Genomic DNA, 15,369 nt, shown 5'->3' on the forward strand with positions numbered 1-15,369 from the left:
CCACGCACACAATCTGGGTTCATCCTGCACTCAATGCAGGAACCACGACTACACTCCAAAGAGACTTCAAAGCATACAAAACGCCTCAGCACGCCTCATACTCAGACTCCCTTGCCACAGCCACATCACCACCCACCTAAGAGATCTGCACTGGCTCCCGGTCAACAAGAGGATCACCTTCAAACTCCTCACCCACGCTCACAAAGCACTCCACAACGCCAGACCAGCATACCTCAAAGAACGACTGTCCTTCTACACCCCGAACCGCAAGCTTCGCTCCACCGACCTCGCCCTCGCCACCGTCCCACGCATCCGCCAAATGGCCACCGGTGGCAGATCATTCTCCTACCTCACCGCAAAGACATGGAACACCCTTCCCGCCCACCTGTGGCGGACCCAGGACCTGCTGACCTTCAGGATACCTAAAGACCTGGTTGTTCGACCAGTACCTGCCTCCCCCCTTCCCTAGCGCCTTGAGACCCACACAGGTTAGTAGTGCGCTCTACAAATGATTGATTGATTGCTCCCTAATGCATCACTTATCACCGATCTGCATTTCACAGGCTTGAATTGTCATAACAGAGCTCAAATTATAAATGTTGTATTCAAATATAAGACAATCTCGGTGTCCCCTGGCGAATCTGAAAAGATGCCAATTGAAAGATTTTAGAAAAAATCATTTACAAATTATTTGATTGAAAACAGTAAAAGGTTAAGACACAAAAATGAAGTAAATAGGATGCAGAAATCCTGAGTTAGTAAAAAGCTAAACTCATTCCATTGGAAACAAAAACAGATGTTGTTCTTTTTGGTGGGGTAGTCCAGGAACTACACACCCTCTCTGGTCGACCAGAAATGAAGTTGGTGGTTCACCCTGCTCAAAGGTTGGGGGACAGGAATCTAAGCTGTCTTTGAGGTTGAGGGAAAGGTTGGTGGTTTGCCCTGATAAAACGTTTAACCTACCAGTTTCAAAACCTCAGGAACTCAAAAATCTTCAGCACAGCAAAACTAGAAGCTGTGGCCAAACAGAGCTCCACAGGACACAGGAAACTCCAAATGTCTCAGTCAAACTGCTACAATGTAGAAAGTCTAATTTCTGTATTCCTTACTCTCAAGAGATGAAATCCAGACTTTTACGAAGAGGTTAAATGAATGGGAGCGCCTGGCGCATAGCAGCATGTTACGCACCCACAAAACAAAGTTCTGCTCTTTGCTGAAGAATGTGTAAAAGCATAAAACATGTCCATGGCTATACCAATATTACATGGCAACTACTTATGATTGAGAATACAGATACTGCAGTAAAATGCTACACACCTTGTTTCTGAGTTTACAATGTAGCAACTCTAACTACCTGAGCCTGCAGAGCATTCCTACCTCTCCAGACACAAGAAACAAGTTTTGCATGTGCAGGCTGACTAAAATATCCAGTTGTAACTGATTTACACGATCATGTCATTGGGGTCAGCAAGAGGGCATGTTTCCAGTCCCAAAGATTAAAGACTAAATTGAAGACAATTCGATCAACCATTTCACCCGCAGCAGCAGACAAACTGTCTTTTCTTATTCAGTACTAGGTAGCTCCAGTGGTCACATGGGTTTTTTCAAAATGTTGAACCTTTTGGTGATAACATCTAAATAATTCACAATAAAGCTGTTTCTATACTTCATATTAGAAACGGTGTGACAGTGCTACTACTTCAGAAATATAACTTGAAACACCATCTACCAAAGAGTCCGTTTCACTCAAGTGATCCAATATGTCAATAGCCTAATTTACTTCTGTAACACCCCCTCTCACCTCTCCTCCCAAACGTCTGCCAAGTCTAGCCCAGTACTGCCTACCAAACTGGAAATTAAATATTTACCCCCTCAGGCTTGTCTAAGGATGATATGATAAAAATTATTTATACAGCGCACGTACACCAACGGTTTCTTGGCGCTTCAAGGACAGGCTAAGAACAAAGCAGCGTGGCATGATCCGTTATTGTAGACTTGGGAAAAGAGCATGGTTTTCAATGCCCTCCTGAATTGGGGATAGGAGGGGATTAGACGAAGAGCTGGAGGGAGTGAGTTCCAGAAGAGTGGAGCCTGTGAGGAAAACCTCAGGCCACCATGTTTCCTGCGTCTAAAGGTGCGTGTTGACAACAGGTTTGAGCATGAAGATCGTAGGACCCGGAAAGGAACGTAACGGTGGATCCGAGAGGCAATGAAGGCCGGGCCTTGCAGGGAGAGAGCCTTGTGAATCAAGCAACCCAGTTTAAAGAAGCTGCGCTGGGCCACAGGGAGCCAATGAAGGCTCCTAAGGAGAGGTGTAGTGTGACTAGACCTAGGCTGGCCATATATAAGTCTAGGTGCTTGATTCTGAATGAGTTGGAGTTGATGAGTTTGGTAAGCAGGTATTCCAACGTACAGTGCATTCGCATAGTCAATCCGAGATATGACCAATCCCAGAGTGACTTGAACAAGTGCGTCTTGAGAAAGAAATCTGCTGATTTTCCTAATGCGACGTAGGTGGAATATGCAGACCGATACCACTGATTTAAGGATGACCCCTCTGTACAAAGAGATCAAGGGCCCCATTATAAGTTGGCCAGTAAAACAGAGTAGTAATAATGGGCCAGGTATTACAATTACTGGATAGTATTACCCCATATTTGCAGCTCATTACAAAATTGAGGTATGGGATAAGGAATACCAGCTTGACCTGTTATTAGAAGATGTTTACTAGATTTTCCTCCTCTAAGCAGGTGATGAAATTTGGGGCCAGAACGGCAAATGGTAATACCAGGTGCAGCACTAATAGGTGCATTATTAATGCCACATTCGGTAATACGACACCTGGTAATACTCGTAGTCATGCAGAGTGGTAACACCACTCAAAATAATGAAGAAATATCATAAGCATTACTTGTAATGTGGGACCAAGTATTGTGCCTTGTATTTTAAGTGGAAATGTGCTCTGCATGTGTGGAGCAAGCTTCCTCTCATTTCTGTAGCCCATTGTTTTAGCAGGCCCTTGAAGAAAGGCATTTATTTGTCCACTGAAGCCCCATGGAACATTAGGTATCCAAAAAAGCGTAAACTACGTGGGCTTCAGACAGAGAAAAAACATTAACCTTATGCTAACTCTATTGATAAAAGCCAGACAGGAAATATGAAATGAGCTAAGAAAGTAGATAATTAAAATGTAATGTTTCCATTGAGGTTCCTATGTTATTTACCGACATGCTGCAAATAAATTGGATGGTTGAACATTTTTTTTAACACAGTTTAGGAAACTAGAGTTTGAAATTCGTCTACATAATGTGATAATATGATATAATATAATATAAATTATAATATATGATATAATAGTAGTAGTAATATACTTTATTTCGGTCAAAAAAAATAAAAGCAGTATGTAATCAAACGCATCATAACAAAAAACATCAATAAAACCTATAAAATTACCGAATAAATTGTAACATAAACCCAGAAAAAAGAAAACGAAATAAAATACAATAACACAAGCATCAGTAAGTGTTTTCTGCACAAGGCAGTACCACCATCTTCCCCGGGCAAATGACAGCATGTACAAAACAACCGACGTTCCACAGATGAACCAGTTGAGTCGGGGAACAAATACAACAGGAGATATATCTTGCAGTGAGAAAATAAATATGCAAGATAGCAGGGGATATACATCATACAAATAATAAGATCATAATGACATTATGAATCATAATACCATTATAAAATTGTGAGGTCAATGGTGAATTAAAGTGAGCAGTGCATAACAATAAGGAACAATCTCCCATTCAGTAGTCCAAGCCCCCAACACTGGGGAGGCAGTTGCAAATTAAATGAGTGCCCCAGAAAACAGAACATACTCAATGCAAACAAAAATCTGTTCATACAAAAGACCATTGTCCTACTCAAATCCAACCTGAGGATTCTGAAAGCAGGTATAAAATTCCAGGACCCCAGATACCGACAATAGGGTTTCAGTCATTTTGCTCTGGCACGTGAGTACAACAGACAACTAGACATAACGTGTTCAATGGACTTCACCCAATCAGGGTAAAAGGAGCAAACATTTTTATCCGGGCACACTTTATTCAACTTACAAGTATAAATGTTCAGCGCAAGTGTGCCAATCTTAAACTTAATAAAAAGTGTATTGCCCAGTGTGGAGTAATCCCATCAAGGTATATTTCTAACTTGAAAGTGGATTTTGGGGGGAAAAAACCTTCAAGTAAGGCTATCACTATTGGCATTCCTGACATACTCAACTTGTATATGCTGCCAGAAAGCTTTCTTCACTGTGACTTTGGATGAGGAGCTGACTATAGTGGTTCAGTCCACATAGCTTCCAGCCCCAAGGCACAAAGCCATTTCTTAATGTGTGACAGCCATGGAATAGCCAGGTTCCTGTCCATCAAAATTCACTTCTCTAAACCTTGCCTGTAAGACTCTAATTCAAGAGTAGACCAGATCCTAACCCAGAATTCCAAGGGCCTCAGAACTGCCAGATCACCAGTCTGATTTAGAGCCAGATCAAAATAAACGAGGATGATGAGAGTGCTTAGGAGTAGGCTTAATAATGATGTTATGAAATAATTTTCTGTTGTTGTAACAGGATTTAACCCCTCCCATGCTCGTGACTGAACCGTTCCGTCACGAGCCTCGGGTGGGCTGTGCTGGTGAGGAAACGGTTCCGTCACGGACCGCTCGCCGCACCTGCGCGGCGCGAATTCCGCGCCTGCGCTGGGCGTTCTAAAGAGCGGGCGGGACCATGACGGAACCGTTCCGTCACAAGCACAGCTCACCCGAGGCTCATGACGGAGCGGTTCCGTCGTGAGCACGGGAGCACCGCGCGGCCCCGCCTCCCCCTTAGCGCTGCGGCGGAATAGCCCCTTGTAGTGCAGCCAACTGTGCAACAGCCTTATACACTTCTAACACCAATGAAACTGCCCTCAAAGAGGTAGCCATGTAGATTTTCCCCATGGCTGCTGATTTATGCAGGGTAGTAGCCTTACTCTTTTCGATATTTTCAGACAGTGATAAGGATCTGCATATTCTTACTCTTAGATAATCAAAGTGATTGACTTTCTCCAATAGTGTGGCCCAGGTCTCAATTCCTTGCAGAAAGATCGATCCATCCTAAGGTTATAGATTTTGTTTTCTGAGTATTCATTTCTAGGCCCCTTGAATTATAAAAGTCGAGGAATTAATCAAATACATTTTAGATTCCAACGGGGGTCCTTGAGATGAGCAGGGTATCATCAGCAAACATCAAAACCAGGGGCTGGTACACAGCCAAGTTTGGGGACATCATGAATGCAATCAATAAGGTATTTAAATGGGTCATGTATGTATAGTGAGAATAATGTTGATGCAAGGACACACCCCTACTGGACGCTGCGAGTAAAGATAATTTGCTCTTTTAAAGCCCAGTCTGTAACCCACCTATTTGGGCATAGCTGTTCTCATGGAGCCTTGCCATAACCCCTACCAAAGAGGATGGGGGCCCTCAATGTCGAACATTCCCAAACGACAAGCCCTACGGACCAAATTAAAGGCTACATAAAGATGATCCTTTTAGCCTATGATTATTTTTAAATCAAGGTTTTTTCTCTTTTTAACAAATTTTATCTTAATACATGTTATTCAAAATTTTAAGTATAGTTGATATTGATGTATATGTGTTTGTAGAATACTTTTTATGCTGACGTTTTGTTGGCGGAAATGAAGTTATTTCTGACTGACTGATGATCTTCAATATCATGATGCATTTCCAAAAAATCATCATAAACCTAAAAACTTGGTCTATTGTTCCTACCTTATCTCTAAACATGGAAAGCAGAAAATAATATAATACAATATAATATAATATAACATAATATAAAATGACATTATATAATTTAATTATATTTAATATAAATATTATTTGACTAAACACATAAATGTTTTCAAATTATTTTCTGAATGAGTTTGTATCTTCGATTGACCCTGCTCCCCTGAAGTATCTCTAGGGTTGTGTCTGGTGCTGTTATACTTCATATGTTATGGTGATAAACATCACACTGACTATAATCAGCAAGGCATCTTAGTGCTCTATTTATGTTCATATTAACAAATGCAGAACAAACACAGCAGTACACAGGTGAGACAGTTCAAGTTTACCACTGAAGGCCAGGTAACCAGAAACAAAGCACTTTAACAACTTTTACAAAGCACTTGTGCCACAAAGTGTAAATGTATTCCATTTTGGGGTATGTTATTTTAAATAATATCAGAATCACATTTTACCTGGTATTCATATAAGATGGGCAGATCCACATGAAGATTTTTCACACTACCATCATGCCATTCAAACTGCATCATGGCTCTCTGCAAATGGGAACAATAAGAGTTATTTATTGGGGCTACAGCTGAGATTTAAGAAAAATACAACATGTTCACCACAGCAATACAAGTACAAACGCCATTCCAAAGATCTCGTTCTTCTAGGTGTTGGTCATCCATCGAGGAATGGCTCAACTTTTACATAACAATTACAATTCAATGGCAACCTGAGCAATTGACCATTGTTTCTGCTCTTGCGACCACGTCCCATTTTCAGCCTAAAACGCCAAGCTCGCATCTGAATAAATCAAGCTTAAGATCGGTGTGTTTTGCAAGTGCTGGAGCCTGTGCAGTAGGTAGGGTGGGAGCAGTTGATAAAAGGCAGTTTGACTAGTTTAGATGAGAAATAAGCAAGGTAACGCTTGCTGGGAGTGTCGGCATTAATGTTTGGTATGGAATGGTTCTTCTCAGGGTCTGCATCTTAGAGAACGGGCTCTCAGTTGATTTGTGGAATAAGGGTAAAGTTTACATCCATGAATATTCAGTCATTACACTGTGAACATGGGGGATTTTGTCCAGAGGTGGGTGGCAGCAGAAGGGCAGGCCACTGCAGGAGAAGTTGCTACAAAGCATTATCTCAATGTGGCCCTTGCGATGGCTAAGGAGTAATGGAACACTAATTTCTCATGGGCAGGGATACATTCATTTTGTCACATGCCTCATGGCAAATGCATCACAGTTATTATTTCCTAAGAAAACGGCCCATTTGGAGCTTGAGGCCCAACTGTTACCCTTGGAACTGGCAAGATTACCTTGGATCCTCATTACGTCTTTTGGGGAAAATTGTATGATTTTGGACAAATCACTTTAGCTCCCTTTGCCTCAAACTGGAACCATGTACTAGGTCAAATGCATAAGAGAGTATCTTGCGATACTATGGCAATAGGGTATCTCTTTTTCATTTGGTTCTTTATCTACTGTGAGCTGCTCATGTACAGGATCCATATGCCCAGTGTTTAACTTGGATTTTCCTAAGAACCTCTTCTGGACACTTCCTGAGATTCTGATTCACATTTTTGATTTTCAAATAGTCTTCATCAAGTTTCAACAAAATGAAAGGACAAATCACAATCTTGTTCAGCAGTATGATCTCAGATGTACAAACACAATGCCAGTAGAGTGGATTATTTCTATCTCCATTTTAATATCACCAAAAGGAGATTGGTCAGGAAGATTGCAATGTGTAACATTCATTTAAAAGATAAACAAGGAAAAAGACACTTCAAACCAAATAAAAAACATGTAGTGCGAGACATATCCTTGCTCAGTATAACAAATATCAGACATCTTAAGTTGCACAGCTCTGCCATAACAGTCGCCTACAATGTTATTACAACCTTAAATGCAGAACCATCTCAATTACATCACAAGATCAATTTACTGTTATATGCAGGCGGACAAAGTTTGGAGTAGTAGTCGCCAGCATCATATATAAATCTACTCAGATAAAATGAGTGTACAGTTCCAATAGGTGAGCTACCGTTCTTGGTAGACCATGGAATCTGAAGCGCTTTCGCTCAAGTGTGCAGAATCGAGACACAATCCTTTATTGCTTTCCTTGTGATAACTACCTACTTTTTCCTTATTGATTATTCAGGGGGTGTTAAGTTTAGGGCTGGGCTTAGCATCTGCTTTCTGGTTGGAACTCTATAACGATTGTTCCTACAAAAAATGTATATTTAGAACAACAAACTTGACACTCATGGCAGCAAGCAAAATTACCATTGGTCATCCACTTTCACAACCAAGAATAGTCACCTGGCAGTTCAAAGATTTATCAAAATAAATAAATCACATTTATTGATCTGAGCCTTTCCAGATGCATCTAATAATCTGTACTTGGCGTTAGTGTTAACTGACAACCATGTGCAAAACTGAAAACATGAGTTCAAATACCTCATGGAGTGTTGAGGACACAGTTTTTTGAAGAATAGGTACAAATTCCTCCACAGGAGAATATGCATTAGGTGCTAACACCTGATAAAGGCTTAGCTTCTTGCCTGTAAAAAAAATAATATAAACATATTAATGGCTTAACACAAGTTACAGTAATGACATACATTGAATGAATTGCCTACAAAGACAGTGGATTCATTTGTTTGTCTGTAGGACAAAATACAGAGTTTTAACAGGTTTAAATGACGCAGTATACAGACTCATTTCTCAAAGTAAAACTAGTAGTTTTCTGCCTAAAATGGCTGTAAATTTTCAACTATTTTGAAATAATTCACAGAGAATTGCAGTATTACCCTTGAGAAGCTGTAATATGTGCAGTTTCTCAGGAGTAGCTGTGGAATTCTTTGTGAGTTTAAAGTTACTCGCGTGCAAAAACATTTTGATATGAGAAAATGAAGCACATTTCCAATTGTGGTGCAGTTTCACTTCCTACATGTTCTTCTCTACAGGGGAAACCTTTTTTACTTGCAAAATACCCACCCATTATAGATCCACCAATTTTGGGGACGTTCCCTCCCTATTCCTATCCTGCATAGGAATTTATTTCTGCCCTTCACAATGATTTGGGAGAGTGTTTAGGGAGGGAATGTGTTGGTCAGTAGTTAGTGAATATCCACATATTCAAAAGTTCAACAATTATCTTGAAAATCCACTTTGAACTTCTGTGTGGATGCAATTGGTTTGGGAAATGGCCTCATATGTTGCTGTGATTAGAGATGAGGGGATAATACAAGTGATGGCAGACAGCAGACCTTGCAAGTCAATGTAGATGATAGAGAGTGATTTGTCGACAAAGACATTGTAACGTTGCGCCTGTTTTCTGTTTTTCTCGATTACATCTATACATCCCAATTGTCAGGTGAAGGCATGCTTGCAACATTTTGGCTTTTGAAGGTTTCCTAAATAACTGATAATTAGGTTGCACTATCAGGGTTGGGTGGAACGTGATTCTGATTCTATGGCTCTGTTCTGCACTTCAAGACACCCATCTCTGTTTTACCCTTTTGCAATCTCGCCGACAGTCAGCCTCAGCTATGTGCTGCCATAACACAATTTTATCCAATATAGACTTAGAGTGTGCTTTGTGTCACCCACTTGCTTGTGATTTGATGACTGTGTTGTCTATTTCTGTTCCCTGCTCCTGATTAAATGGCTTTTACCCGTATTCCTGTGTTTGTTGTACCTAAGGATCATTTTGGTCTCACTGTCTTTTTATTTGGATGAATTGTATCATTCCACTACTGCATCAGTGGGTAAGCTGCTTAAAATGTTTTTTAACTATCCCAAGTAAGCTGCATATGTGTGCACATTTGAGCATATGCAAGGCGGCCATCTTGCATTGATTTGCTCTTTACTTTAACAAAAATAATTTCAAGATGGCTGCCATGTCTGTGTGTGCATAGGTGGGGAGGCCATCTTGGGATTATTTTTCTTAAAGAAAAGGAAAAACAATTTCAAGATGGTTGGCCATCTTAAAATGACTTTTCTTTTACTTCCTTAAAATAAATTATTTCCAGGATGACCATAGTACATTCATGTGCCCCTAAGGTAGCCACCTTGGACTTTTGCTTTTCTGATACTTGCTTACTTTTGCTGTTGAACAGCTTGGAAGATTAAATGACATTAGTCCAAACAAGTCATGTCAAGAGATCTTCTGCGCACACTCAGGATTTCATATGTAGGAACAGAGACTGACATCCTTGGTCACTTGGATTCTTTTTTAGGGTGGGTTTATTCTTTTTAGCTACACATTTTTACTTTCTGAGACCTGTGGGAAGGAATGAAGCTGGGCAAAGGGTCCATAACAATGGTGTACTCTCCTACTTCTTGCCACCAACACAAGTATCTCCAATTTATCACTGTTAAGACAGAGGAACCTCTTTTCCAATCACCAAAGAGGTCAAATCATTTATAATGATGGTTTTGGAAGCATTCATTTTCAAACATACCATTAAATGGTGTCAGTTCACCAGAGCTAATGGATTCAAATACATGTTGAAGCTCGGATGGCCAAGTTGAATGCTGGCGGACACTACAAGTGGTCTTTAAGTTTGCAGGAATCTACAGACTTTTGTAAACAAAAGTCATGGTCAACAGTGTTGTGGATAGATCCATGAGTATCTGTTCTATCTGGTGACCTTCATCTGGTGGCCTTCAGTGTATCTGACAGTCATGGGGAAAGTGTGTGGTTCCTTTACCTTACAAGGTCTGATACCTGCCTGGTGGCCATGGAGAAGGCATGCATGTGTTTTCATTTAATAGTCCTGATGCAAATTGGTAATCATGAGGTAGTTGTGCACTTGCTGTCCATATCAACACCCACTGCCTGACTAACAGTCATTGGGTAGGTATGCGATTTCTGACGATCGTAAGAATTGTACGTCACAAGGAAATAACAGTTCACCTCCACTCGCCGAACACAGCTTCTGCACCAATTGTTCAGAGAATGTATCTTCGCCTTTGAAAGCGTACAGCTTTCTGCTGCCTTTTCCTTTGGTTCCAGCTATACAAGCACCACAAACATGCGTACGTACTAATGGGTCTGAGGCCTAACTGACTGCCACAAGGGATGTGTACATTTCGATCCTTCTCATAGGTCTGGTGCCTGACTGCCAGTGACAGAGTAGGTGTACAGTTTCTGCCAATCTCATGGGCTGAGACCTAACTGACAATGGTGGGTAAATCATGAAGCTCACATACTCCTGAAGCAGTCTTCAGCTTTACCTGGGTATGAGAGATCAGAAACAGGTCTCTATTACTTACTAAACCCATTCCATTAGTTTCACCAGAAATGATTTAAAGACTCCTGCTTCAAAGATTTTAGGATTCTTTTTTTATTTTTAGTTTTATAGGGCACTCGCATAACCCAGAGGAGTACTAAAGAAAGGTTTACATACCGCTGCAAAAGTTAAGCATGATGAAATGGGCAAAGTGAACAACTATTACAGAAAGAAAAATAACTGCATATGTAATTTTCATCATGATCAAATTAGGCATTGCAGGCGGCTTCTGAGAACTACAAAGTCTACTAAATACTGGCAGGCGCGCAACGCCCATTGGGCAGAAAAGGCTTCAGCCCCTCCCCACCCCCCTCCGTCGTGTGTGGCAGCCCAGGCTGAGACTGCTTCCAGGACACACAGACAGCAGCATCCGAGTACTTCACAGGTCTATAAAAGACCATTTACTTGTTAATGAGGATTTGTTGTTTTTCACATCTTCTTAGACCCCCTGCATCTCCACTCTGCCTACTTTTTGGAAGAATGAGCCCCCCCCCCCCCCCCCGAGATTTTTAGTAGCCCCTCCGGAAAGCTGTTGGTTCGCCAGCGAAAAGGCTAACATGGCAAACTGGATCAGCAACCCTTCACAGCTCTTCAAAAACAGACAATCTGAGGTTCAGGAGAACTGGTAGCAGTGTCTAATAGCCCATCCCATGGCCCAAAATCGTCTATCATTAAAAAAAAGTGGACTGCTAAATACCACGGCTACCCAGGTTTGATATCCTCTTGTGCCTGTTTCACCTCCTTAAGCTTCCTGCCTCTCTATCTCTTGTAGGCTAATTTTCATTCCTGCTTTATTCCTTTGTCATTCATTTCTTACATTTCTCTTCTTCTATCAACTGTCTTTCTCTTTCTTGCTCTGGGGCAAAATCTGAGAATCAAAGATAAGTCCCTGCCCCCCAAAAAGGAGTGACAGTGCTCATTACCTGCAAACACTGGCACAAATTAAGCATAGTACACAGGTACCTGCACAGCTGCATAACCGACTCCCACAACCCCACCATCAAAGTGAAAAATGCACAGGTGTTTGCTTTAAAAACACTAAACCAGGGTATCACATACCTTTCAGTCCGTTCTTCTTCAGCCACTCAAGCGAAGTTTTAGGCAGGAAATGTGGCTTTTCTATAATAAGTGGACCATCGTGATTCACGGGCCGGGGTAGAAACCTGTTTGGCGGCATCTTGGCAACCTCTGTTGAAATCTAAAAGCACCCAGTACACATGATCACGAACAGCACAAGCCATTTACAAAAAAAAAAGTACTCTAGCCTACAAAAAAGGAAGCGCTTACTTATAAAACACAGCCCTCATTTTCACTACTATTTGATTTAATCATAAGGCGAATAAGGGCATACCTTCCACCGAATCTTTTCAAATGTCTGCAATATATTTTAGGACATCCTTGTACCTTGTCCAAAGCATTGCTATTTAAAACGGATACGTTTCTGCCTTACACTGGTCGTAGGGATGTATACGTTTGAAACCTTTGCACTGCGGCAACTGGAAGGTTCTGCTACGTCCTAAACAGCCCGATCAAGGCCTTTTGGCATTTTGTGCCCCACCAGCATAGAAATCTTAATACAAGGTATTACCAGCCCAACATATGTGTGTGTGTGTGTATATATACATACACACACACACTCACATATTTATATACACACACACACATATATATGATCAAGACTGCAAAGACAGTCGAAACGCATTATGGCTACTCTATGTGAAAAATAAAACAGCTTGCCAAACCTGAAGTGGAGTTCGAGCCTTTCTTCATCGCCTGCATGGAAGTTGGAGTTGGCAAAATCTCAATATATGTATGTATGTATGTATGTATGTATGTATGTATGTATGTATGTATGTATATATATATACATATATATCTTCACTTTTTTTGCAGTTTTAAGATTTGCAAACTCAACCCGCAGGTATTAGAGCGATTTACGTGAGGACCAGTTGCATTACAGATTTGCTCAGAATCACAGGATGTTTCAGCCTTCCGCCAGACTCGAACCTGGCCCTAGATGTTTAGCCACACCCTCCCCCACATATTTACATTCACGCGCCAGCGCTGAAGCCGGTGCGGTACAAAATAAGGGGAACCTCAGAACTAGTGCGAGTGCGAGGTGGATGTGGGGTAGATAGGGGAAACAGTCAATGTAAAGTGTAGTAAAAAGGAAAACGCCTGATGAGTAGCTATACACCACACTACCACTTACACAAGCTTCTATCAAGAGATGTAAATTGTAAAAACCAAGCAGTGGGTAAAGGTATGCACATTTAAAATGTGACATTTTGCACTGAGACACACACACTTCATTGATTTAAGGATTCAAAACAAAATCTGAACATATCACTCTAAAAACAAACATCTCTCAACGACGTTTCACGTTCACAGACATGTTCTGGTACGTTATCAGCAAGTGCAAGGTAAATAGTTTTATTTATTTACTTACTTTACTCCTGGCCGACGTATGTCCGATTCCACTACCCCCCCCCCCCCACCCCGCCCCTCCCCACCATCCCGCAGCACCAGGGCCGGACTGAGAACAGAAACCGGCCCTGGCAAACTGCTCAGCTGGCCCCCCCCCCCGGGGTCAGGGGGGGGTGCAGGTGAGCAGTTTGCGACGGCCGGTTTCGGACGATTTTGTTACCGGGGGCCGACATTGCCGACCCCCGGTAACAAAAACGGCCCCCAGAGGCCAAAAACCGACCCCCACCCTGGCGGCTGACCGGGGAAACGCCCGGTGCCCGCTATGGCCAGTCCGGCCCTGTGCAGCACTCCCTCTGCGAGCCGCCACTGGTACACAGGGTATCTCTCGTGTTACTAGTGAGCCAGAAAAAGCTTTCTCTCATCTAGCAACAAATGTGATTGTGTGATGTTGACCTACTTTCCGGGATCCTGGTCCGGGAGAGATGGATTAGTGTATTTTCTGAATACATCTGGAATCTCATCTTACAGGTGATGAGTAGTTGGGCTCTGGTAAGCATGGAGATGTTGAAGAGGAGAAAAGACAATGGTGATGGTTGAGGTACAATAAGTAGAACGCTTATGTTCGAAGACTCAACTGACCCCATCCTGATCTTAACATTTTGATTGTTGAGAAATAATTGGATCCATTCCAAGGCAAAAAACCTTGTTTTTTTGTTGTACACAGGGCCGTAATCCTGGAAGAGCCCAAGACGGATTAGGATTTCATAGATCCCAACATCCAAGTGTCTGCAGAGTTCCTCCTGAATAGTTGCTATAACAGTGAACTCTCACGACCCAAACTCTGACTCATGGCCATCAAGATGGTAAAGTTCATCTACGTATACTGGAACTTATCTTATGACTTACCTTACCAATATTTTACTTGCGTATGTCAAGTTTGAGATCAGTGTGTGAGGTGGCTAGAAATGCTGCAAGTTTCTTCAGCAGTGAAGTGCGTACTGTTAATGGGGTTGCACGAAGAATATTTGTGATGTCCAGGGCTGCAGTTGGGCATTTATCTTTTTTGCAATGCTGCTGGGAAAGGTTGAACTAGCATATTAGAGGTCTTGGTTTCCAAGTTAATTGTGTTCAATCTTCATTAGCCATAACTTGGAAGACTGGTAGGATCAGAAGGGTTTGATGAGTAAGCAACAGCGGTGGAAATATCCATTGTATGTGCCATTTTTAAGTCAAGATAAATGAAAATATCCTCACATTGTTGCCAGGATGTGTTTGGAACATTCTTCATGGCTTTGGATTTTGTTAAGTTTGTGGAAAATGATGAATATTTCATCTAATTAGTTGATTGCCTCATTGACAAGGTTGCATAGTATGTCCACTTTACTTTCCTGGTGGCTCTCTGATCCCCTCTGTCACATTTTCTCAGATTGTTATTGGTATGAAGGTCGGAATGCTGATATTGTCATTCTGGGTTACATTTCACGTTGGCAAACTCTCACATGCAGTCTTTAATATTTAATTGTTTGCCTTTGCTACAACTCTTAGAAGCACTGCAGGGTCTATGCATTCTGGCTGTGCTTACTGTACTTTGATGCGTGTGTTCTGGAATTGACTTTTTTTTACTTTTTTGCCTGCCTCTTCAGCACAATGGCATGTTTCCTGTTCTGGGGGTGCATTCTCTGCAGCAATCTGATCAGTGGCTACTGTGATTGCAATGGTGGATTATCTCATTCTCTTTTTCTCTATACTCCCTTTCTTTCTCTTTCTAGCTACCCCCTCTTTCTCCCTCTTTCTTCCCCTCTCTATCAGCCACTGG

At 41.7% G+C, this 15,369-nt stretch overlaps 1 protein-coding gene across 3 annotated transcripts in view; it reads right to left on the bottom strand.

Moving 5' to 3' along the window:
• VWA3A (von Willebrand factor A domain containing 3A) overlaps nt 1–15,369 on the bottom strand; it is a 544,099-nt gene that overhangs the window by 367,912 nt on the left and 160,818 nt on the right. For all 3 annotated transcript variants that reach the window (XM_086940772.1, XM_086940773.1, XM_086940771.1), the window contains 3 exons: nt 12,186–12,324; nt 8,287–8,390; nt 6,295–6,375 (listed from right to left, as the gene is read on the bottom strand). In XM_086940772.1, the coding sequence (XP_086796898.1) occupies nt 6,295–6,375; nt 8,287–8,390; nt 12,186–12,324 (324 nt within the window). The remainder of the gene's footprint in view (nt 1–6,294; nt 6,376–8,286; nt 8,391–12,185; nt 12,325–15,369) is intronic.

This window comes from Lissotriton vulgaris, chromosome 10 (genome assembly GCF_964263255.1).
Source record: "Lissotriton vulgaris chromosome 10, aLisVul1.2, whole genome shotgun sequence".
Classification (NCBI taxonomy): domain Eukaryota; kingdom Metazoa; phylum Chordata; class Amphibia; order Caudata; family Salamandridae; genus Lissotriton; species Lissotriton vulgaris.